At 30.9% G+C, this 27839-nt stretch overlaps 1 protein-coding gene across 1 annotated transcript; it reads right to left on the bottom strand.

The window, feature by feature from the left end:
- Positions 1-173: 173 nt before the first annotated feature.
- LOC117100127 (ephrin-B2a-like) lies at positions 174-23422 on the bottom strand. Its single transcript, XM_033239710.1, has 5 exons — positions 23328-23422; positions 6111-6406; positions 5373-5468; positions 4715-4828; positions 174-3633 (listed from the first exon to the last, which is right to left on the bottom strand). Exons 1-5 carry the CDS (start codon positions 23420-23422, stop codon positions 3500-3502), a joined length of 735 nt encoding a protein of 244 aa, XP_033095601.1. The 3' UTR covers positions 174-3499.
- Positions 23423-27839: the final 4417 nt, after the last annotated feature.

The following is a 27839-nucleotide window of genomic DNA, read 5'->3' as shown; positions in this document are numbered from 1 at the left end:
TGAGCATGATTTCTTTACTTCAAATATCTTCAGTGGGGGTGACTAGGTGGTGCACTCCCTAGGTACGCCACTGTGACCGACCAAACTCTAATAGTGCTTTTTGCCTTCAAGAGTATCACCATTTCTAAAATTCTAGCACACAAGACTTGTACAAATAAAACTATGAAACATAATTATCATAAAAAGTTGTTTATTTTTTATTTTTGATAATCAGTACTTTCTTCAACCACAATTTGTTGTAATTTCTCAGAGCCATATTTAACATTTGTTGAGAGTTTAAACAAATATTAGTTGATTATATAAGAAAATTCATTACAACTCAATTTGAAAGGTTTCAACAACATGATATTAATTACAACTTCTTTGTCCTTTTTAACCAACATATATTTTTAGAAAGTTACAAAAACGTTAGCTTTCAAATATGGTTATTCTCTATGTATAAAAGACATGTTTGACAATGCTAACAATCACCTATATGTCCAGAAAGCTTTGAAAATTTTCATCAGTAATGAAATTTATATCACAATCTATTTGCTGAAAATAGGTTTTTAGTTCTGAAATACATAAAAAAAAAATTAGTCTGCTGCTTGGACGATTTTGAAGTTTGGTAAAGGTTTCTATTCTTCGATTTAGTCAGTGTATATAGTAAACAATAATAACAAATATTAGGTTGTGAATATATAACTGAAAAGTTACAAGTGCTGTAAATTTGTTGTGAATTATTGTACAATATAAACTACTACTAGATTCATAAACAATCAAAATAAATGCTAACAACAATATACAGGTAACATATAGGGAGATAACAAAATTAAAACATAAGCATAAATTCAAGACGAAACTTGATATTTTCAATTAATAAATATAAAACCAAATATCTTTAATAAAATAGTTTGTGAAAAGATGATTAAAATGTCAAAATTTCATCATTATTTTATCAGTGTAAAAATAAAATTTTACTTTCTATTAGTAATTTCATAAGTCACTTTCAGATCAGAAAACAGCTTTCTATGTTTTGATGAGTATACAGTAGCCCAACAACTGAACTTGAATTCATTATAATTTCTATAGCATAACCTATCAAGATATTCAATCTTTAAAAAGAATATGACCAAAGTTAATTTTATTTCTAAAGTATTTTCTTTTATAATCAAAATACAGACCATTGAACTGCCAACAATTTGACCACGCAACATTTTGAAGTTGAAACATCAGAAGTCTGTCAAACTAAAGCTTTGTCCACACTATCCAATTTTATGCGACACATTTGTATGAATTGCACATATATAGACATGATGATGTCATGTCACATCCATATATGGACATGATGATGTCATGTCACATCCATATATGGACATGATGATGTTATATCATACCCATATATGGGCATGGTGATGTCATATCATATCATGGTATGATGATCTCATATCAGACCTATATATGGGCATGGTGATGTCATATTATATCATATCATATCCATATATGGGTATGATGATCTCATGTCATATGCATATATGGAAATTGTGATGTCATATCATACCCATAAATGGGCATGATGTCATATCATACCCATATATGGGTAAATCACAGTGTTTGTCACACAAAGTTTGATTGATAGTGTGGGCAGAATTCTGTAACATTGAATAAAACCATTAAACTTCTTTAATGTTTGATTTCTAATATTTGTTCCAGAGCAAGCTGTATATAAATGAAGGTACCTTTCTATTTATAATGTTTTGTTCTATTAATGGTGAAAAAAGAATCTCATATTTTTTCCTCTCATTTTTGGGATCATCTCAAAAGAATAAGTCAAAGTGTGCTTCTAATTATTAGGATCAACTCAGAAAAATATAAATTGCTAAATATTCTTTTCTGATTGAGCTCTATCCAATAACACATCTGTTACTGAATAAACATATGTTATTTTATACAAATATTAAAATCATTACATAAAATGGTTGAAAACAAACTTTATCATTCTTACACAGTAATATTTATTAGTAGAATGCTTCCGAAGCCAATATGTACAAACATTAAATAAATTATGAATAAATTTACATCTTCTTAAATTTAACAATTGTGCACCAAATTAACAACAAAATGCTATATATATTGAAAGAAAAGTGTCTTGTGTTTATGTCCCAATAATATTTTTGTATAATAATAATAATTTCTGAATATGACTACATATCTATCCCATTATGAATCCTTATTCAAAATCTGTAATTATTTTTTTCATGAATATTTTCTGACTGTGAACTTGCATTGACCCTAATTTCAATGATGCTACGATGTACACAAATGAACAAAACCAAATTATAATTTTAACGTGGGTGGTTAAAAAAACAAAAGGATGTAAAATCCTTATTTCTATCTAACTACAGTAATCAGGCGAGACTTTTTTTAATACCTTGTTTAGCGAATCTGCCTCCTGCCAATAATGATGGTTACGAATAAATACATTTTATTTTTGGCCAATTAGCGCACCCACTGCCACAAAAAATAGAAATTTCAGAAAAAAATAAGTTTTCTTTATTTTTATTACACCTGCCACTGCCTTGCAATCTCCAAAAATAAGATAGGCCTATGTATATTTCTTCATAATTACATAAATTTAAAGCATCTAACCACTACACTGTTCACATTCACCAACAAAATTCTATTTTTATTTTCTCCTGTCTGGATGTTTTCGGCAAAACCATTTCCTAAATAAGAAAACACAATTATATTTTAATTTTTTTCCCCACCCTCCTCTGACGATCTAGTTGGCAAAACAAGGTATAAAAAAAGTCTCGCCCAATAATCTGAACAACTACAGGTATGGTTGCTTTACATGTAATATCTGACTGCTAAGCTTGCTTGATATAAACCACTCTGTTTTTCTTTGGATGCGAACAAACCGCAGTGCTATTATCAACAGCATAACATTCATTAAAGCAGCATTATAAACATACATATTTTCAATTTAAAAATAGAAACCAAAAAAAAAAAAAACCAAAAAAATAAAATAAAATAAAAAACATTACAATATATAATAAAATCACCCATCTACAAAGCATAACGTGCCACATTATTACTAAAAACCTTCGGTACGCACCTCACTTTAAAATGCTTGAGATTTTAAAAGGCAATGGGATAATATGACACTTACAAAAGTACAAAAGATCACTCACTTTGTCTCCTTCATTTTCTCTCAAACATCAACATACAGACAATATTTGCAGTTAATACATTTATTTTTTTTTCATACAAAAAAGATATATCTCTATATTGTGGCATGTTTTGCAAGAAAAGTGCTTAATATGTTGAGTAATAAAATTCAAAATTTGGGACTACATCTTATTTGGTGCTAAATATGAAAAGAAAAATTGTTATCAAAGCTTTAAGACAACATTTCCCATAGTTCTTGCACTTTTCTTACAAAATATGTCTCCACCAAGTATAATTTTACAGGAATTTACAATCTTTTTACAAAAAAAATCTGGTTGTGATGGCAAGACTAGTGCCATCTGACCCGGGCCATCAGACACGACACGAGGAGGAGCAACGATGACACTTGACACATGTTGGCCGAGCCCCTTAGCATGTCTTTAGGATTGGCTGATTCCAATTTTTTTGAAGGTCTTACTTCTTCTGAAATAAATGAATATAATAAAAACATAACAAATATTGAAAAAATACAAATCATGAATTATAGGAAGGAACTAAACTCAATGAACCTTTGTGGGGTGTCAATCAAAGTTAACAACCGACCAATCAGAACAGGGTCAAGAATAAATGCCCCATAAATGCATATGTTTGCGTATGTTTTAACACTACTGTTTTGCAGGACCTTAGCAACAATATCCAAAGGGCGTGGCTTAGCTGAAAGGTCTATTCCACACAAGCAACATATTAGCAGCCAATCTATGACAAAGAAGTTGACACAAAGTCAATTCTCCACCATTCAATATTGAATTCAGATATTTATCACGGGCGGATCTATGATTTGAAAATGGAGGGTTTTAAATGTTTTCAAAAAACCTCAAAAATGTGAGAGGGGAAAATTTTGACTCCTCGATGGCTGGAAATGAGCTTTCCTGACTTTTGAGGAGTCTTTTAATGACCTTTAAGTTCTTCAAAATTCCAGGTTTTCCCCTCTTGAAAAAGATCAGGTAATTTTAACTTATTCTTTAGGCCTATACATAGACAAAAACAAAAAAAAATCATAGGCAATATATTATTATATTCCATCAATATTGAGTAGTTAGATATTTAGTTTTTCTTCCATGGATCGATGAACCGATAGGCCTGAAGAACGCACTTTCGTACATAAATTATTACTATGTCGAACCACAAACAATGTGTATAATTTATTTAATTGAAGACAAGTTGGGGTAAGCCTAGTTTGTCTGATCTGCTAACATTTACCTAGGTAGGTTAGCATGCTTTTTGTAATCCAGGACCTAGTAGTATTTTGTTACGTTTCTTCACAGAGGGGGGTTCGTCTAAACCCCCTGGATCTGCCACTGCTTATTGTAAAACATAATAATTTCAATGGAACACACATAAGTTGTTTGTAATCAAATTAAAATTTGTTTACAATGTTCTATTGGTCTATTCCGCTTCACATATTGAAAATAGAATTATAAAAAAGATTATTATGCACCATATCAATTTCAGTACTAGAAAAATAATTTTGTTTTCAGTTAAACTAGTTTCATTTTTTACATACCTGTGACTGGTTTTGATGTTTCAATTGCTGTTCTGGTTGTTGTGTGAACTATTGGAGTTGTGGAACGTGGCTGTGGCTGTGACTGTGGTGGTTGTAGGGTTGGTCCAACTGGCTCTAGAATAGTATGAACAAAAGTCTCATTAGTAAATGTTTGAATACACCAAAACAAAATTTCTTCAGCTAAAAAACTCAAAATTAATAATGTACTAGAACTGATCACTTTAATACAATTTCAGGTATAAAAATATACATTCTGTGTTGACATTATATTTAATTAATTTTTAAATAATAATATATTTATTTCCTCCAACCAAGTGCACCATACATACAGAGGAGGAGGGTCAGATGAAGGAGTAACAAGTTCCTATCACTAAAGGATTTCATCTGTCCAAAAAACATAAAATAATAAAACAAGAAAATATACTCCTTGCTCTACAATTACATCTTAAACAATCTCAGACAACACGCATGCAAGTTGCAAATCAGGGAAAAAATCTTTCAGTTTTACCATATTTTACCACTGTAATCTTTGAGCAACTATTTTATCATAACAAAAAGGATGATATTATCAGAATCACTTATGCATCAGTGTATAATCTAATACACTATAATGAGTATTGAATATTAATCAGATATAAATCTACATTATCATTCTTACCTGTGGCTTTTATATGCACCTTGAGTCTCATATTATGTGAATTGCATAAACCACCTGCACGTGACTCTATTCCTTCCTCGGTACCAGTTGAAGTTGCTGTAAATAACAGGGAGAAAATTAAATTCTATTGTTAGTGGGATATAACAATTATATAAAAATTTAATTGTTAAAGTTTTGCATAAATTAATTTTTTTAATTATTTATTGCAATAAACAGACATATTCATATATTCTCTAATGTTTATTTTTGCATAAAGTAATTTTTCAATTGTTTTTATTGTAATCAACATATTCATATTTCCAATAATTTCAAAGGTATTTTATCACCAGGCCAGATGGGCATTTATTCAAGATACACAATAAACATTAACATGGCAGAGTTGAATAATAACTTCCATATAAACTATGATTATAACAACCCAACAATTTTGAAACATTGGTTAAATATCCCGAAGGTACTGAGTTTCTGTTTCATGAGCTTTTGATTGAATGGCAGAGTTAATAATATGGCACACATAGAGACCTTGTCATTGTGTACTTTATAGTATATAATACATATTCATATTATTGTATATATACAAATTCATATTATACATATTCATACATTAAAAGTGCTTACAGGAGGCCCTGGCAATATTTTCAAGACAGCCAGTACTATTTTTAAGATGATTCTGTTTACTGTTCTTGACATTTTCACAAATGTTCTTAGAGCAGCAAAAATAATGAACATAATACTTACTAATATAATAATAATCTTTTCCTGCCTCGAATGTAGATCCACGTGGGTACGGTGTCCATGCTTGGAACAATAATGTGTACTTATTTTCAACAAAGGGCCTATTGCATCGCAAAAGTGTCTTGTCTGTCTTATTAGCATATGTTAAATTGCAAGTTTTGTAGCTTTCATATGGAACTTGGGTAAATGTATGATATTCTGCTTTTGTACGACCTTCTGTGGTGTTTACTGTTTTTGGGCAAAGGATGTCAACGACGTCGTTTATTTCTGCTTCTATACTAATGCCATTTGGTAAAAATCTGCAAGAGAAAAATGAAAACAACATTTATAAGTCTATAGTATTAGTACATTGCTTTAGACTTACATATTTGAACGAATCTGTAGCTTTGTATAAAATAGGAGGCATTTATATCATGTACCATAGATAGTTTTCTTTTTAGTAGTTATCATCATAGATTTCATGATGGTCATTAAAAATATAAATTATTGTGTAGGCAAGAAAGAAAAACATAAATTTTTCTAGATCATGAAAAAGAAACAAAAATGATATCAAAGAATCCACAGGGAATGTTAGAACTTAACACCTGTCCTGAAGGAGACGTAGATAAGGCTTTGGATATGAAAAGGTTTGCTAACTAGACCATATGGACTGTGTCACAAATACACTGAAGGCATGATACAGCAGGAGGGAAGCATTTCACATACGGCTGCCTTAAACTTGATATACTCCCGCAAAAATCCAGGTGCAAAACGAACAGTTGGTTTGGAGACAGTTAGACCAATCAGAAAGCACATTCTTTAAAATTACCTAACTAGCCAATCAGAACAATTGGATGCACAATTGGGATTTTAATTCCGACGGATAACTATGACACCATGTTTACCTAAATCTACCACATACGTTGCTACAATAATCAATTGATATGTAGCCATTATTTGGATAATTACATAAATTAAATAAATCGCTTCCTTTTAAATATGATTATTAACATGTCAGGTAACCTCCGGCCCAAGAATTTCAACTTCATAACAATTGCTGTTTCGTGAGCCACCCATCAACACTCACACCTATAGCAATGTGTCAAAACCCTATACATTATCAATTTTCTCCGCTTCACGACTGAACCATAATATTTTACTGTATCCCTATAAACACATATTCTTGGTTCTTTTACTTATAAATTTATAACATATCTACAAAAGTGGGATGGAAACTATTTCTGTAACTATAACATTGTAATTAAAATATTCTTTTTAGAAATAAAATTGTATGAAATATTGATATTATTATGTAACAATACAAAACAAGTCAATAATACTAAACCTCAAACAGTGACAAATAATTATAATGTTGAGACTTTTGTGGAGTGAGTAAATTTATGGTGCCATGAAAATAATGGTTTATCCCAATTAATAACTGAGCTACAAAGATAGTTCCCCTGTAAACCAGCTAAGGTGATGATCTACATAAAATTTCCGCATTAATAGTAACGAGGTAATAGATATCAAAACAGGGTAGCCAGGATGTCGTAAGAAGATCGGTATCGCCGAGAAGAGATTTTGAGCCACGAGGACACATCTGTTATTTTAGCTGTGGCCAAGGAATGCAAACTTCAATGTTGTCTGGACCAACAAGTCTACTAACATCTGGCTGTGATTTGAAACTTCTAAAGAAATGCCAATACTTTTATCTAGCCATTAAGAAAAAAAAAATGTCCTTTCCATCCATGCTATCTGTGAAAATTTTAATTTAATCACTCCATATATATTCTGTGGCTGCTCTTTACAAATGTTGATCTGGAAAAAATGTGTTGAATCACATTTTACACAACAACAATATCCTGAATGCTGTTATGTCACTGGTTGATAACAACTGTCACACTATGTCCAGTAATCCTCAATCTTTATGGCTTCACCAGAAACAAAGGAGAGTACAGTGTATTTGAAGTTGCACCAAGAAAATAAGATCCTTAACATGATTAGATGTTTGCTTAGCCACATCACAAGGTACTCTTGCATTCGGTAACAATGAACAAAGGATTAACATTAACAGCCGTACCACATGATAAACAATATAGCATGAACATTAATGTTTAATAAGATGTTATTAATTGAAGTTTCTGTTATTAATTTGTTTTTCTTTCAATTTCAACAGCATCTAAGAGTACACCGTCAATAACAAGATTAAACTAACTTTTGAGGACAGTATGGAAATAGTTACACTTTTAGAAGTCTATTGTTCAAGCCACTGTGTGCATAAATCTCAGTGAAGGAAACAAATCGTTTACTTAGCCATTAACACCAGCATCCCAAAATATTTTAAGTCAACAGAGTAACAGCATTTATCCTCACACAATAAACTACTTTCACGACAAGGATTAAAAAAGAATTACAAAATAAAACAAATTCATATGATCATTTTGTTACCTTTTCTTGATTTTTAATAGAGAGAATTAAATATTTGCTGAAGTTTCCTGAACACTGAGACAGCAAAAACACTGACACCATAAACAATGAAATCTTCACTATGTTAGAAATATTAGTGTTCTATAAATAGCACTTGGTATCTGCTGCCCTCAACTGTCAAGTGATATTTCAAATTTAGTACACATCTCTGGGGATGAGGATGCGCAGAGACCTTGAACCTGATGGGTCTAACTGAAATGATTAATTTCCTCTAGCAAATAATCTGCCTCATCATCTATAGTTAGCAACAGGTTCATCAAACTGCTCCAGACAAATTCTTAATTATATTTCAAGAAAAACTCTTTCGCTTTCTCACATACAGAAATAAACATATGATAAATCGCAGAATTACATTTAACTATGGTTTGTAACAAAGACGATTTTAATCATAATATTTTCTTTTGATAATCATAACAAAATCAATGTATATTAATCAAAACTCTTCTCATCAGTAAACAAAAGAAAACTAAAACTCTTATTATACAATGACAGATATATATAAAAAAATACAAGCAGTTCTATCCCTTAAACAACTACAAATTCCTTCAACTACAGTACTACTATGTGGAATTCTGCCTATCAAGATACCTTTCAGTATTATGGAAATGATGTTGACTTTATATATGAATACTCAGATCTGTTAATAACAGCAGGTAATTCTGCAACCTGTTGCATTCACACTTCTATTGAATAGGGTGTAAATGGTCTTAAGCCTTCAGGCTCATTTACACAAAGGCTTTCTTCTAGCTGTGTACTTTTTTACTTAAAATGTTCTGTAAAGTGTATTCTCCAGTTTGCTAAGCCTCCATTTTAGCATTGAGGATGCAGATTTCATGAAACTAGAAAGTACAGCTACTTGTTTTTGGGTGGTCTAGAAGTTAAAAACAAAAGGAATCACAAATCCCTTGCCTTTTTACCAGTTAAGTGTACTGGTTAATCAAATAGCTAAACAAAATGTTGTAAAGAGTGAACATACAAATTTAACTGTTCATTGTTTGTAGTTGATATTTTAAAACAAAGTTTTGCACCTGGCAATAAAATAACAATAGTCTTGTCTAGTTATTATATAAGATGGTAGTGTTGAAGGAATGTCCTCATTAACTCGAAATCAAATATGACTGCTCTTTCAAACTGACTTTTACGGTGGCGCTGTTGATGTAACTTGAGACATGCAGTAATTATCGGCACATTAGCTGCTATTGAAGTAGAATCATTTATGATAGCACACAATATTTAATGAAAAGACAATCAATAAAATAGTATTTGAATCTCATAACAATGGTGAGAAACCAATCTTAGAACAACACAGGAATAAAACTAAATAGGTAGTTTATTTAAGTTTATTTTATGTTGGGTTTTAGGAGTAATACAAAAATAAAAATATAAATAAATAAATATAAATTTGATCTAAAAAAAAATCAAGAAAATAGCTCATTAATTAGCATGGTGGTAAAATGAATTTTAATTCATAGAAATTATCCAAAAAAATGGTTTGATTTCTTGTGTTAGTTGTCTACGAGGACATTCACAGTAAAAGTGGTCATTTAAAAACACTGTGATGTTAATTACCGTCTAAATGAGTTCAATTCAAATGCTAACGCTAAATTCAACTACTGCTAAAAGGTAGGTTGGCATATGCCGCAAATTACAATCAAATAGGCAAACACTGAAAATAAATTCAATTTTGTGACTTGAGCATCATTCATTATTACTAGTAATACTATACAGCTATGAAAATAGAATGCCATAATCGGATATGTGTGTGTTGATAGTGTTATGAAATTATTATCAAAATGGCCATGTGTTAAAAGCAACGGAGCATTTATAAGATGAATGGTAAATACTTTGATACAATGGCAGTCTATAGCTTGAAGCAAGATCATTGCTATGATAAATATTAATCTACTGCTACAATATATAGGAGTATTTCATTGGCTCCTGAAGAAAATGCAGTTGTTGAAATTTACTTCCAAATACAAAATATGTGTAGCCAAATAAATGCTAGGGTTTTGGTAACAAAAATGAGGATAAACACATGATAACCACAACACACAGAGTTGTATATTAGGTTTTTGGCTTGAGAAAGCTGTATAAAAATAGGAGGAACAGTTGAAAAAAAAATATAGAGGAAGGAGACAAGATTATTTTTTTATTTTCTTTGATGTAACACAGTAGCTGGGGTCTATATATCAAATAATATTAATAATTTTGCTACAATGATTTTTTTTCCCATCTTGTTTTGAGATGTAAAATTATAAATTTAAATGACTTTTGCTAACAAGGAACAGAATATCAATTTATCATCATTTATTAAATTTAACTAAAGTTGATACGATTTGCTTAGGGCAGCACAAGAGCATTTAAGTTATTTCCCACACAGACATTTTCCAATGTATGCACGTACTTAAAAACAAGAAACTATGCTATGTTTGTGTTGTTTTTCAAATGAGGAATGTTTTGCTACAAAAAAATAGGATTCAATTTAAGTCTTTGTATCAACCAATGCAAATTACTCTCATTGGTGCACAATATGTCAAAATTTACTTAAAATCTTGTGAACATTTTAGCGTGTGGTCTCCAGCATTTTGAGTGTTTGTTTTCATTGTGTTAACTGTAGTTATGTAAACATGCTGATATTTAGTCAAAATATTCTGCAACATACTGTTTGCTTGGAATTTGTTTGCCAATGTCCACCACAGCTGATCTTAATACTCTTTGGTGGTTTTATGACGCAACTTAAACAATGGGATAAATAAATGACTAGCCCATTCCCTTAATTAAATTGCAACAAAGTGTTTAAATATCATCGGCCTAGACACGTCAGAGTAACCTAGCTGGATTGATCGCCATAAACTTTTTTTTTTAACAGTGGGAACCACGGTTGACTGTTCTTAAAATCAATTTCTTTTGTACCATCAGTCAGACAATATAACGCAAGATTAAATGTGCGATGAGATCTGAGTGATAAAATTCTTTTCATTATCACACATATATTGAGTCAGGGACTTCTGAAGTAGGTGGATGAAAGCAAGAAATTCTTCCTGTTTTAGTTATACACGTTTAATCGTTGGAGCTTTACAACACCAATTCCACCAATAAAATGGAGGCTTTATACTTCTTCCTATTATGTAAGCAATAAAGGCAGACATAAGCTTTAATACCTTTCATGCTGCGTTTTAATCCTACTGTAAAGATGTCCTTAGATACAGCAAGACAAATAAAATCTTTAATACAAGAAGAAATGAACAATTTATTGTAATTAAGAATAACATTTAAGGAAAGGGGATATGGAAAATGAAAGGGAATATAAAAGGTAAATGGAAACAGGGAAAAATAAAGGGAATAAAAAGGGAGAAAGGATTAAATAAAAGTAATGAATAGGAAAGATAGAAAAAAGGGAAAATAACGAGGAGTGACAATTAGGGAATATACCGTACAGCAGCTTGATGTTCATCCAAAAATTCCCTCCAATTAAAGACCACTTTTGGGACAAGGGTTTCATTGGTCTTTAGCAGCTTTGTTCTTTAATTAATAGAATAATTTAAAAAAAAGACATTTGCTAATATGGGACCACGGAAAAGTGGTCTTATTTGGAAGGGTCTTTAATTAGAGGGAGACTGTATTCTTTCTCCATTATATAATTTTGATTTTATATAAATCTGTCTGCTGTACCTACATATTCTATTAAATATTCATTGTTACACTCATCAATAACTAAACCTACTTTCATCAAACCCAATATTTGAATAATTTTACCATTAATTTCTTTCTACACGGTTCTTCTGATAATTTTCTGTTACGGACGAATCCTTTTATTTATCAATATTCATCCAACAAATCATCAATCAATTTATGTATCTTACTAGTCATAGATTCAGGCTTGGAGGAATCTATTAATAGCAGATATGCAAAAGTATTCACTTGAACTGATCAGTTAAAAAACAGGAGTAATGTTTGATTATAGGTCTAGCCTTCATAACGTCTAATTCCATATGAACATAATATCAAAGTAATTCCAAAAAAGTAATTAACAAAGAGTCTAACACAGATGAGCTATTTTTTAACAAAGCATCAAACGATTGATAAAAGAATGTCACAAATAAGTTTTATTTTAAACATATTCAAAGGGAAACCCTTCCAGCTAAGCCAAGGAGGTCAGTTGATGTTGAGGAACCCTTAGGAATTAGTGGATGAACTGTATCACATGCTATTTTTTCTTTATAGTAATTCCTGCTTGCTTGGAGAGGTTAGCAGATAATCCAATATCTTTAAAAAAATATTCAAAGCTGACCACCCGAGACATGCTTATATCATCTTTCAACACCTATTAGTGGCTTGCCCGCAGCTTTTAAACAAATTATATATGTTTAATTGCACAAGTGTCAATAGTATTAAGACATTTCGTAGCAGGAATTTGTAAGCTGTTGAAAAATCAACAAAATAATTATTCTTTCAGTTCAGATGTCTCAATCTGTCTTTAGAATTCAAGTAGGATAAAAGGGTCAAGGAAATTAGTTGATATTTTGAATAAAACAAGATATAGAAAATATTATGTATTGATAGTATAAAATTAAGAATTTATTTATAAAGAAAATAAGGACATAGAGGACATATTGATGATTTTGTTACCTTGTTTGGTCAATCCATAATTAAAATCAACTGTAGTGTAGCTAATCACTACTAGCTATATTAAAAATTGTAATAATATACAAAACCTGAATTTGATGTAATAAATTATATAATAAAAAACTACTTTATATTATGAAAAAGACTAATATCATTTGAAAATTTTAGAACAAGCAATAAACGCATGTTTATTGATAATAAAGTGGTGGAAAAATCAATAGAGATAATACAACTGGATATTTAACTACATAAGTTTTGATGACATACAACAAAAATTACAAAAGAAAATATAATAAAGATTAGATACAGCAAAATATATTACAAGTAAGAAATTTAGTAAAACCAAATGAATTGGTTAATATTCATAAGATTGTAATGTATGTCTTTAAACATATTTACTACGATATAAATTAATTCATTTTCCATTAAAAGTGAAGCACAAGAAAGCTTTTTTAATATTAATTTCTCTGTAATATAACTAAAAATTATGCATTAAAAGTAAATTCTTTTTCAAATCGAGAACAGATCCAGCATACTGTATATGTGTTACTGTGACATCATCACAACACTCTAATGTTCATAACCTATATACTACACAACAAGGAAATCACACCATTTCTCTTTTGATACAATGAACAGATTCACGATTAGTCCATCTACAATCACACATTCACACCTGCAAATTAGCATAATCCCAGCAACAGAAGTATAATTATGAATAATCAATGAGATGAAAAAAAAAACTTAGAATCACTAAAGATATGCTATGACAGACAACACTGCCAATATTAATCACTCGCTGAATGTTTTTCTTTTGGCTTTTTTCTCTCACTGGAAAATTATCAACACCTCGTAGAAACAACATCAACCAATGATATACGCGCTAGCCGTCGGTGTATGGATTAGTGAAAGAGCATTCGGAGGACAGTCACTATGTTGATCCTTTCTTACTGTTCTAATCAAACACTACCATTAACATTACCATTTATTACCGATTTTACATGGTTTAATGATTACGCAGCCAATGTGGCTTACGTTTAAGTAGTATGTCTAATGCAGTATTTTTATGAGTGTTTGACGGTAAACCAATGGAGAAGAAATACTGCCCCAATCTCAGGAGCGAAGCAAAAATTACGTAATTTATAAGAATCAGAATGAAGAATATTTCATATTTACAAAAGCATTAATGCTGTATGAAATTTTTTATTAATATATGTAATTAAAATAATAATTAATTTTTGTAACTGGAATTATTTGGAATAAAATACAGCTTCCAATACTCTTTGTTATAATTATTAATAAACCACAAGGACATAAATTTACAATATTCAATAAAAACCAATATAATGTTTTGTTTATAATGTTATAAGAATCAGAAAGAAGAATATTACATCGTTACAAAAGCATTAATTTTGTATGCAGTTTTTATTAATATGTAATTATATTTAATAATTTAAATAATTAACAATTACAGTAATAGTTCTGTTTATATAATGCCTCACACTGAACAATAATAGAGGTACTAAAGCTTTGATAACATTTTCTCCAAAAAATGGCAAACTTATCTTCTGCCACTACACATGCCCTAGATATCATAATCAATAATTATTTCAGGGACAAATTATTTAATCATCTTAAAGCTGGAAATTGGTATTAATTAATTGAATTAATAAATCGCATGAGAAGCTCTAAAGGTGAGAGGACTGTTAACAAACCAACAACTCTCACAAATTTGTGATATTGTATGATGACCAAATAGTATAGTCAGTTTATACAGTTAAGTTAGTTTTGAAGTAGGTATATACAGAACTTACTAAGAAAAACATTAATAATGAATTTCTATAAATCTACAGTATTTTGGTTTAATCACTGAGACAAATCAATGTCTTGTAAAAACATTGTTCTAGACACTAATGTAAATGTCAGACTAAAATATCGACCCAGTAGAAGAAAATTCTAATATGATATCTGTAAACATTCATATGAAATATAACATAATTGCCTGCATTTTTATCAACAATAGTTATCAAAACAATATATAATTTTTACTGTCAATTAAAAAAAAATCACAATTTTGTTGCTGTGGTAACTAATACCATATTGTTATAATTATTGATAAACCATAAAAATATAAATTTATAATTTTCAATAAAAACTAATACTGTATAATATTTTGTTTACAAAGTTTTAAAAGATATTATAACAGCAACATTTTTTATCATTGCATTTTTTTTTGGTATTTTCATACAAAATGTTTTCCATGAGTTTTTTTGTGCTAAGGTTTCCCAACACCCCAATAAGCATGCATGCTGTGGCTGACCCTAATTATAGCACTTTCATTGGTAACACATACTGAGGGGAAAATCTCTTGTTTGGGTTGTACATGTAGCCACCTATCCTTGGGCTATTGTACCTACATGAAACTTTCCTTCAGATGAGGACTGCTATAGAATTATTGAAAACATGTCTTTGTACAAATCCTTGGTTTTAAAAAGTCCTACAAAGTATTTACCCTTTCCTTAATCCAAGACAACAAAAAAACAGCCTTGTTTTCCCCCTGCACGCTGACTTCACCCTGTTCAAGTACAAGGGTCAACCTTTGAAATGATGTAATATAACAAATCAAAATTTATTAGCACATATAATTATCAACATAAGAAAAAGGATTGATGTTGACTTAAAAAGCAAATATAATATATTAATTTTCATCATTAACAATATACAAAAAAAATATGCTGTCTAATTTTCTTTTGTAATTGAATCAATAACCAAAGCATCTCAATAAGAAACGAGTTCACGGTTCAAACCCACAAGACATGCACACGTGAATATCACGGGAAAACTTTACCGAGTCACCCAAACGCATCAATACTAATTGTTCAACTGCAAGAGTCGCATAATTTCAATTTCACATGACCTTGACAGAAATAATGAATGTTTAATATGAAATTAGTTACTTTGATTTGAGCACTGACTAAATGCAGCAGTACTCTCCTTTTTCCTTTAATTTTTTTTTCAAACAACTGATAAAAAAAAAAGTACACTGAAGAAAGTGTTGAAAAGCAATTTGTCTGTGATATTCGTTCCTCTTATGACATGTTCACACAGGAAGAGTATCAAACAGCTGTATGTATGGTTACATATGTCAAATCTCACAAAGAAACTCCCAAAGATTCCGCAATCTTTTGGTGACAACTTGGATTTTCAAACTTCCTCTAGCTATTGCTAAATCCTCAATTTGATTTTCTGTTCGCATTCCAATCTAAAAGCATTTTAATCATAGCGATGATTGAGGCAACTTTGTTCTAGCGTTATAAAAACCATAAATGACCTAATTGAACTGAGCGTGTTTGATCCGTAGATTAAGATACATTTTTCAACACTTGGTATTTAAAAATGCACAAAGATTTTAGTTTTACTGAATGTGTCGAGTATTAAATTGTAGACAGGTTGTTATTTCAAGAAGATTACTATTCAAGGACCTCATTGGGACATTTCTCTTATTCACTGACAGCTACTCAATTTGCCGCTAAACATATTATTATAATACAACCTATGATAATATCAAACAACCTTCAAACAATACATCTTCTTTCTTAAAACATGATCAGGAAAATGAGAATAACCATTGAAGATCTTTTTCGAAAGGAGTTACAAATCTGAGAGGTAAAATCTCCCCGTTGGTACCAGTTGAAATTACATCCCTTTCTTTTAAAACAAGAATGTTACGGACAATTTATCGCAGGGGTTATTTAACAATTGATCTTAATTGAGATGTAAAGGAATCTTTACCAGTTCATATGAATCCACTGTACTACGTTATGAGAAGATTGGAAATTAAAGGTGTTGCATTGTTGCAAGGTGAATAAACAAGTCTCTTGGGGAGCCAGATGATGTCGCCATGACAGTCCTGTCCAGCCTTTGTTTACTTGGAACTTCAAAACTAGATAAATAAATCGTGCAAGAACTAAACAACAAGCACTTGAGGACAGTGGAGCGTTGTTGGCAAACATAACTAGATAAAGCTAGATTGCCTGATAGTGTATCTATTAAGTGTTGACTCGGGCATAGTAACTCACTTTGAACAAATTTACATCTTGATAAGGGGGTTAGAAATGACAATGGAAATATTCATTAATTGAATAATGAAGAAATACCTTGGTTATGCCTGTAAAAAAATTATGAATGCAAGCTATGAGCATAGCATGCGAACATAGTGATTCGCACCTTTGATCATTGATAGCCAATCTGATCATAACATTTTTCTTAAGTGCACAACAAAACTCTATATATCAAGACAAAAATCAGAATACTTTAAAATACAATATTTAAAAAAATATATATATCTCAACTAATGTAATTAAGGCTGTAATCCCTTTATATTTAAACCATAATTTTTATAAAGGAAGTCACACACGGTAAAAATTAACCTAACAAATCTGCTTTGATAACCAAATCGACTGAAAATTTTTAAAACTCACAATAATAAATATCTTCATTCAAAGACTTTATGTATCATGACAACATATATTGCTAGAATAACGACATTTTAAATATAATCTGACCTTGGCTTCTGATTCAACGAATGAGCAATTTTTTCATCAAAATAATTCACTTCATGAAACACAGATTTGGAATTTGTAACACAGAATTGTTTCAGAAAAATGGATGATTAAAAAAAAAGGGGGTGTAATGTAAGTATGTACATATGCCACTGCTCTAAAATTTTTGCATTTTCAATAAATGTGCGATTCATGAATCTAATGGTCGATGGCGTAGCTGTTAGGCATTTCACTTGATTATTTACAGCGACATGAACCTTATAACTACTGATGGATACCATCAGCATGCTGATCAGCTGAAAAGAAAATTTTACGCTTCTTTGGGTTTTCAATAAATCCAGTTCTCGTTCAAAAGAACAGACATAATAATTGTCAATTCACTTAATTATTTTACTAGCGTATTTCTCTTTGTCTAAAATTTGTTTACAAATTAAAAAACTGGTAAAGTTTATAAACAAGACAATTAAATTTATATATATAAAAAAAATTATGCTAAAATATAAATAAATTATTAAAAATGTAAAATGCATACATATTTATCATTGATCATAGCCTCAATTTATAACAATGACTTTTGAATAAGAATAACTTTATGGATGGGAAGATTATGATTGTCAACAGCAGTAAAAGATACCAGCATATAACTATTCTGTTATATCATCTGACTTGCAACAATAGCAATTGATTACTGCTGTTAACCAAAAGAAAATTGCTAATTTCACTCATTTAAACATAACATAAAGTTACTTAATTTTGCATCAACCTTACTTCAGAAGCTTTAGTCACAATGCATTTAATATTGCAATTTCTGCACAATCAATATCACTTATTTATGATTAAATTAGCTTAACACAATTCATAAATTAAAAATCAATTATCATATTTCCAACTTCGCTGTCAATCATAATAATGAGTCGATAAACAATACTGTATATGATAAATTGTAACACAAGGTGTTAAGATCTCTTGCATGATTACATGATCATTATTGTGCCTTAGTAATCTACACAACACTTTTGGGAGTGGATCCGATGTGTAGTGCATTCCATATCATTTTTCTTTTCCTTTTTTACCCCACTGCACATCCATCATTCAATTGCCAATACTGAATAAATTGATTTCAGAGTAAAAATTAATTTCCATATTTAAAATGTGACTCACTCCACAGACATTAAATTTTTTATGCATGCGTTCAAATGACGTCTGTTACAACAAAGCCAATTTATCAGCCCAGCTTTTTGTTGAAACACAGACTACAGCATAAAGAGTTGAATCCAAAACATTTTGGGTGGAGCATTTTATAATCAACTTCACTTTATATTAATAAAAGAACAGGCAGCTTCAATTTAATTTGACTTTATTATATTAACATATATGAAGCTGTTCAATACTAGTTTGAAGCAATGCTACAATGAATGCATCATGTCCATTTATGGGCTGGCTGTTGATGTTTTATGCCAATCAAGTTAATACTTAATGCTTTAACGGTCTAGTGTATCTCTCAAGTATATTCATAGGATTGTAAAGACTTGAAAACAATGGAGAAACAAACTAACTATTCACTGTTGTGTACTTTATCAATGTGCTGGTTTAATACTCTTTGTTTATGGTACCATCAGCAGATCAATACAAAAGGGTCTGATAAATTCACCGGTGATTTAGAGGCGCTTCCATACCATCATTTGAGACTAGATATCTTAATCCTATTGTGTTGTAACTTGTGCCGTTTTTTTACTTAACTTGCCAGTATTGACCAGTAGTAAAACTGTTCTTAATATTGACCGGCCGCACAGTAAAACAATACATTGTTGTGTTTTCCGAGATCAGAAGTGACAGCTTAAGTATTCTTCTATAATCTTCTAGGTATTTCTCCTTTATATTATATATCAATAGATTTTAGTTGCAAGAGTTACTCAATTCATTAGTGTGATAGGAGGGTCTAAGGAAGGACCTTACAAGGACACCAAAAAACCCTGTATAGATGACATCATGGTTATGGAACGGAAGATTCTTCTGTAATAAAAATTATGATGAAAGCAATATGATCCGATTACAACATTCTTAGCATATTGTAATAATTACTACTAAAAATTCTTGATTCTTATTTCAATTCAACTATAAATAATTGTTACCATGAGTGAAGCTTTTACACCGGGGACATGTAAGGGGCATTGACCATTCCTATTTTCATGGATGACTACCTAAATCTGTATACACTTACAAAATCACATTATCCAGAACTAAAAGTTATTATTATTATATAAGATTAAAGACATTAAGTAAAAAAGTGCACTCAGGTAAGATATCCTCACTGCCCAGATTTCTACAAGCAAAAAATTCACTATGTTAACCATGAGTTAACCATCCTTAGCACTGAATGTACACTGCTTGTCCACATCCCTGGAGACATACTGTAATGTCATGTCATGTCAAGTTATTTCTCATACACATATTTCTGTGTCATCAACAACTATGAACATGGAAACAACATTTTATTTGTGCACTGTATGTGTTGTAGAACCAACAAATGTCATGCTAAACGAAACAACGTAAAGATTTTTCTGTTGTCGGTTGTAAATGAGGAGTTATTCATCAAAAAGTGCATTGCAAATGTTTGAAAATATTTTTATACTAAACTGATGATGCTCTAAATGACGCACTAATTCTTGAATATTGATTTTGTTTCCATGTATAAATTGAAGCATTGTAATTTGAAACAAGAGCTGGTAAGCTGAATTCTCTCCCAGTCTCTTTACTTATTGATGCGGAATTGACCAGACCCCAGGGCCCATGCTCCAATGGGTTGGAACTAACCCATGACAACATGATCTCGACTAAAAGTCATTTCGTTTAGTCTGCACTCGCCAAACCAGCAGACAGAGGAACCACTTGGATTGACTTGAAACCACCATAAAACAAACACTATTCGGAAAGGGAAACAAGATATTATTCCAAGATATTATTCACCTATCTAAAAGCTATTAACCTTACGTGATAAATGGTGATTTAACTAAGTGGTTTACAAATTTTAAAAAAAAAAATTACTGTTTACTAAACAGTATTTTCCACATCCTACCTTCAACTTATGACCTGAACCACTTTAATCCAATTCTCACTTACTCATTGCCTCTTGTGTTTAGTGAGCATAAACTTAAGATGTAATTAGTTAGTTGGAGTAGGACAAGTAGGCCGATAAGCCTCTTTTTAAAACTCTAGCTGGCAACAGTATGAAACCGCTTGCTTACCAAGTGGGTTCTTCCCTACGAAGTGGGTGCTTGCCTGGGGCAACTAATCTATTTGCATGAATCTGCTGTTTGAAGCCTGAGAGAGATTGTTAAATTGGTTTAAATTCTTTCCCTAATGCACTCTAAAATATTATTTAAAAAAAAAATGTCTATTATTATTGACCATTGGTACATAAAGATATGAGGATGCTCTTGATTGGCTATTAGGTCTTGAGGCGAAGTAGCGTATGGTAACTGTTCTCTGTTGTATCAAAACATTAGCAGGTGAATTTTACAAGTACACCAATATCCTCTGCCACACAAAATAAACTTAAATATCGACTTAACAAAGACCGAGATGCAGGTTCAACTAATAATAACTGAAGGTGCTAATGAGTTTTCCTATGAAGGATAGGGAATCAACAGAGAACTGAACCAATGAATCAAACTGGCTTCAATTGATAGATGGTTCAGTTTAATCCATACACATCAATTAATTCAAACTATAGAATTTATTGATGTTGGTTTCAATACTTTTCTAATAGATATTTTTTATTCAGAAATTATATACAGTAATCCATGTTTTATACTTTAATCATTTGCTTTTTCAAAATAACAATAGATTTAATATTGATTATCTTATTCTTAGTACTACTTAGATATTAAAAAACCATCAATAATTGCAAGACAACCATGAGCATCTTTTAATGCTTAATTTAAAATCCATAAAGCATCTTCTTAATCCTTAGTACACTCATTTTTTAGTGTAGAAATTACCATCCATTTTGAACAATGTGTGATTAATGTGAAGAAGATACTTTGAAGAAAGAAAACATGGCTCAGAATTGGCAAATTCCCATTGATGAATTCCTTGCGTGTAATGTAGTGACGATTATAATAGTCAGTTGTTAGCTTTTACAGGGATTACGATGGGCGAATGGCCCTTCAAATGTCGTGGTTCACGAGACATGAGCTATGGCTAGGCTCAGTGGAGAGTACGAATGCTGTTGCGACATTCCCCCAGGGAGCTACAAAACTCACTCCAATTTTCAACTCAAGCACACCCTTTGATCTTCACATGGATTTGCAGAGGTACTAAAACAAACAAGTTAAGAACTTGACAGACATAATGCACCAAAGAATTTCATTTGTTACCAGCAATAATTATTTTGGAATGTTAAATCAACAAAGAATAATTAAATTTTTGTTCCAAATAAATGTGAATACAGTACAACATAAAATTGTTAATTTGTCACTAGTAATTAGAATGTATGAAGCTACAAAAATACAACATAAACAATACTTGTAGATTTTTCAAACATATTTTCACAACAATAGTCAAATCAAAACATAAAGTAAATACATATAGAATGAAAATACATATAATTTGTACAATCAAATTTGCATACAGTATTTGCTAATGCAGCATGATGATTAAGAAATGATAGGAAGTCAAAAGTATATATACTACATTCTAGCATAGAGAAAATAGAACATTCTCTATGATTCTAGTGAGTCAACAGACTCTAACACTAGGCAGCGCAGACCCTATGATGAAACATGGTTCTGAGCTTCGAAAGTAAAGGATTGGTGCATGGCGGTATACCTCTATGATCGGAGGACAAGTTCGGCCAATTGTGGCTTTTATGTATTCTTTTTACCCAAGAGTAGTTAAAGGCAATCGACTTTAATACAGTACTTTTGACAATAAAAATGACAGAAAGCCCTAGAACAAAACAATTTTTTTTTTAAAAACCATAATCTATCCTTAAAATGATAGTAGATAACCTAGAGTAGTAGTTTCAGTTCAAATGTCTATGGAGTAATTACTATCTGCAACATTATGAAATACTCCCCGGGGAGTTGAGTATGCCTTCCATAGGTTTTTGATCGAGTGACCGGGATAATAATGTGAAGTGCATAGAGGCATTGCCATTATGCGACCGACATTATTATTATTAATCTGTAAAAACCTAGCTTATAAATTTAGAAAGAAAAACACACAATGAGGAATTATTATTTGAGATGCTATTTTTGATTAACAATCAATGCAGTCAAGGACTTTTGGTAAAAAAAAAAATCAATATTCTAGAATTTCTTGATTGAAAATCAAATACAACATATAGTAAGCCTTTAAAAAACTTATATTAATAAATATCTGCATGGATAGGATCAGATGTAAAATTAAAAGTATTGTTTGCTATTTTTTTTGGAGATGATTACAGTACAGATAATGGAATGAGAAATTAGAAAGTATATATTTATTTTTAGCTAAACCATAAAAAAAAAAATAGTCCTTAGAATTTTAAACAAATGGAAAAAGTGGATTACAAAGTACGTACTCCAGTTGTTGTATGTCAAGCAGAATTTGTTGAAGCACATTTAGAGCCCTGTCCGCAAAATCAAATTTTCTCGTTGTACGCCCATATATGGTCATGATGTACCTATATATGGTAATGATATGACCATATTTAGGCATGTCACACGCATCAAACTATGTGAGGTAATTTTATCTATATCACTTGATCTTCCCACACTCATCCTTTTATATTAACAAAAACCCTAATCCGGTATTTATAAACAGAAAGTAATTAATTATTGCTAAAGACAGACTGCTTAATAGATGTTTACTAGACCAGACATAAACAATCTTAAGTATTTTTGTTCTCTCCAAGCCAACCTTTTCCGGCTCACCAACTTCACTTTATTTTCACCCTTATTTTGAATAGATTTCATCAGTTACGGTCAGTTACCTGCTGAATGTGTAATCTAAATCTTATCCGCAATCAGATTGAATTCTGTTAATCTTTTCACGAGGCGCATACCAACAGAAGAAATGTTCAGAAATCGTCTACAAAGATTTCATTGCAGAGTATTCAAAGCATGAAGGATTTTAATCAGAAATGCTTCATTGATAACACCACTCAAAACTACCTGATGAATTACCAATGTCCTCCTTCAACTGCTTGAGAGAAAAATAGACACTACATTCTCTATATTTAACAATATTACACTAAAAAAGCATTGTTAAGTCAGGAATACTGCTTGAACTTGTGTTTGATCCTACTTAAGACTATTGCTCTCCAATTTTAAAATGAGTTCAATAGTAAACAATTAGTTATTTATCCAGAGTTTGAATTATTAAACCATAACCATGTGAAAACTATGAAAGGAATTTTGCTTCTTTGCAAAAGAAAGGTGACACCTCTTGAAATAAATACTCAAATGGTCGTGTAATCTAGCTATGTGCAATCTGGATGAAAAAAAAAGAATACTAAATTAATACAATTGCTTAGCAGCACTACATTAAAGACCTGTATAAATATATTATCCTCATGTAATGAGATCATGAGGCTATCACTCTATAACCTGTAGTTGTTTAATTTTTCAAAAGGCCAATAATAATGATCATTGGTAAACTTTGCTCTAAAGTAACCATCATTTTTCATTACTAGAGTTTAATAATGTCTAGGCCTAAAATGTAAAATTATGATCTCAAAAAGACATTAAATATCGTTTTATTATGAACTCTTTCAGGAGATATAGTCACAGGAAAGGGTATGTTTTTTCACTAGAGTACAGTACAAACAATGTGTAGGCCTACTATAAAAGAGACAAATGATGACCTCAAACAAAAGCACATTGAATATCATGTTCTTATAAACTCTTTCCGGAGATATAAAATCACAGAAACGGGTATTTTTGTTCTTTTAAAAAAATGATTAAAAGATGGCTGATTCCTAAAGCAATAGTTTAATAACGATTGTTTAAATGCTTCATCATGATAGGATTCTACAAGACTAAGTCAATGGCTTATTAAATAACTTTAGCATCCAAAGGTATAGTTACCAATTACTCTACCGGAATATGTGGTACTCTAATAAGTTTCATTACTATGCTTATGGAGTCTAAAGCATTTAGTAGGTGCAAGGATTGCAAGGATCGGAAGGTCATAAATCAAATAAGTTTTGTGTCCCTGCCTACCAACTTACATAGTCATTATTTGATTGTGGAATTAATATGCTGTGTTTCTGTTTGGCAGTAAAAGTTAGAAGTTAAGGATAACAAATAGCTCACAACAGTTGCAACTAGCAGCAGAATAAAATTTAAATTCTGTTAAACAAATCTTAAGAATTTAAACTCTTACAAGATGACAAACATCTGACAGTCATCGGAAAATGAGCGAAATAAGTGAGCGCAAACAAACTTCAGTATAGCGTGCTTTTTATCAGAACTCATTTTTCATAAGCAAGACCCAAGAAAATAAATAATACAATGATGAATTAGAAGAAATTCTAATCTGACACTTAATAGTTGATAAATTGTTACAAATGGGTTAGTGCTGTCCTCACAAGCGGCTTTATAGTTCACCATTTGACCACTGAAAGTTTACCAAACCCAATAAGTCAAATGCCTGCTTACAAAGAAATCAAGATTGCTGAATTCATCATGTTGACCAAATATTTTTAGTAGATAAAGGTGTGAAGTTTAACATCTGTTATAAATTTTTCATTTTATTTATTGCAAATTTTTAAATGAATGAATAACCACATACAGCATTATAATGATTTATATATAATTTTAGAAATATAACTGTATGGGGAGCATTTATGAATATTCATGAGATATTATTTGAATATTCATGAGATTTAAACACAAATGAAGATTACAAAAACAGCTTAGTCGAACACTATTATTCACTTGAGGTAAGTTCTTAAAGTAAGAAGGCAAAGAAACAACACTAAATCTTAATCTCTTTAAGCTGATCAGTTCCAATTTAAGACCATCTTTTCAAATACACACTCTCAATGTTTTTTATGGGTACACTAGTTGCTATTGATACGAAGAGGAAGCTTTTTTAAAGAGTAAACATCAGCACCTTAATAATGGTTTGTGAGCTTTATTGATAAAAGGGATCTCTTTTACCTCCATGTTGCATTTTGTTACAATTTTAAACAATGCCCAAGACAAGTTTAAATTAGTCTTCTAAAATAGCCATAAACAATCATTCTTAAGTGAATACCATTATTGTGACTTTCTCATCCTGCAACAGAATCAGGCTAACTTAGATTACACCATGATTACACTAAATGAATTCTGGCAGAAAATCAGCTACTTAGGCTTGACACTAATGCATTGAGGTGTCTCACCTGGTGGTACACAAAGCTTTGGGAAACAGACTACTACCATTGAATGTGCAAAGAACCAGTTTGCAGAAACAGGCAAAAAAGCTTTAGTTTAAACATTATTAGAAGCACAATGTTTACTTTCAAATAAATAGATGGTATTTTTAATTTATAGTTTCAAGCAGACACAACATCTTCCCACAAAATATATATTTTTCAGTCAATAATAAATTTAGATAAATGCATTAGACAGTGATAGATAAGCTTGGGTAAGATGGGTTTGCTAATTGTACACACCTACAGTACTCTGTGAATAAAACAGAATCAAAAGCCACAGGAAATACATCATTGGTAATCATAAGCTTTATGTTTAGATGACAATATGCATTATTTCAGCTTGGTTGGTTTTTATGATAACTGTTAAAAAATAACCTCTATAGATCAATTTACAACCATAAAAATACAATGCGTATTATTCTGGGTTTACTTGCAGTAAAGGGTAACGTACGTGCAATGCTCCATTAACGAAGAAGAACCAGATAATTCACATCAATCCCACGCATTATTGTTCGCAAAAAAATTGATATTTATGATATTTTGCGGTAATTACGAGTATTGTGAAGTTTAGGTTTTGCAATTAGATACAAAACACAAATGCTCTTCATCAACCGGAAGAAGAATCCTGATATGTAGGCCATCTTATCAGACTAGTAATCAAGTCCGCCATAGGACTCATCAACGCTTTTATTCACATCTTACGTTCCATAAGATTCTGAAGAGAGATAAATAATCTATTGCCTTCTGATTTCTTACATAACAAAAGGTTGCAGTTTACAATCAGATGCTTATGATATCTGACAGAGCCTGTGTACTGGATCAATAGAGAACCCAAGGCTTTTAGCATTTCTATAGCTCTGGGTTACTTTATAACACTAGATTACATAGGCCTTGATTTAGGGTAATTTTACTGTCTGAATAAAAAATAGCAGAATTGGAAAACACTTAGCTCAGTATCTGGATCAGTAGGATTAGAGTCTGAAACTCATTAAAATGGGACAAAACGATGAATAATGAACAATTGCTGGTTAATTCTGCTATTTATTAATTGGAATAATTTATCCTGATTCACACACAATAAGTTAGAACTTGGTGAAAATTAGAAGTTGCTCATTCATCAGGTTTTTATGAACAAGTTTCCTGATGATGTTCGAATAAAGAACAAAATATTGAATCATGGCTTCTCTTGGTCTTTTTGAAGTCTACATGATATTATATGAACAAGTACCTTATACACTTTAATGACAAAAGATAATCCATTGTAGATTCTAAAATCAATTAGATAAATTCAATTTAAAATTTAAAGGATCTGAGTCTATATAGTGCCATATGACGAGGAGGTTGAGAAAATAAATTATTTAAAAAACAGACAGAATATTCAACTTGCAACAGTTCAAGCTACCTAGGTCGCCAAACCATTTGATAATTGATGTTCATAAACTATATTAGTTTGAATATAATCACAATTTTCTCCACAAACATAGTTACTGATTGTAGTAATGTCCTTTGAGAGTCCACCTGGATATTCTACGAATATATAATTACTAACATCTGCCAGCCATATTGTAATATCACAACCTTCACCAACAAGAAACACTTACTAAGAATAGAGTGAGCCAAAAAACCCAATATCTGTGAACCTTTCCCCAGGTAAGCAACGGACATCTTAAA

This window comes from Anneissia japonica, unplaced genomic scaffold (assembly GCF_011630105.1).
Source record: "Anneissia japonica isolate Jap-2015-1 unplaced genomic scaffold, ASM1163010v1 scaffold241_len727266_cov204, whole genome shotgun sequence".
NCBI lineage: Eukaryota > Metazoa > Echinodermata > Crinoidea > Comatulida > Comatulidae > Anneissia > Anneissia japonica.
The sequence above is the reverse complement of the archived record's forward strand: the minus strand, read 5'-3'. Positions and strand labels throughout refer to the sequence as shown.

What these genes read in the sequence shown, in the direction of transcription:
- LOC117100127 (XM_033239710.1), bottom strand. Translation starts at nt 23,422, where the DNA reads ATGACCATATATGGGCGTACAACGAGAAAATTTGATTTTGCGGACAGG. An exon ending in GGTGCATATAAAAGCCACAG is followed by an intron (nt 4,829 to 5,372) that starts GTAAGAATGATA and finishes ATACTATTCTAG; the next exon opens with AGCCAGTTGGACCAACCCTA. An exon ending in AACATCAAAACCAGTCACAG is followed by an intron (nt 3,634 to 4,714) that starts GTATGTAAAAAA and finishes CATTTATTTCAG; the next exon opens with AAGAAGTAAGACCTTCAAAA.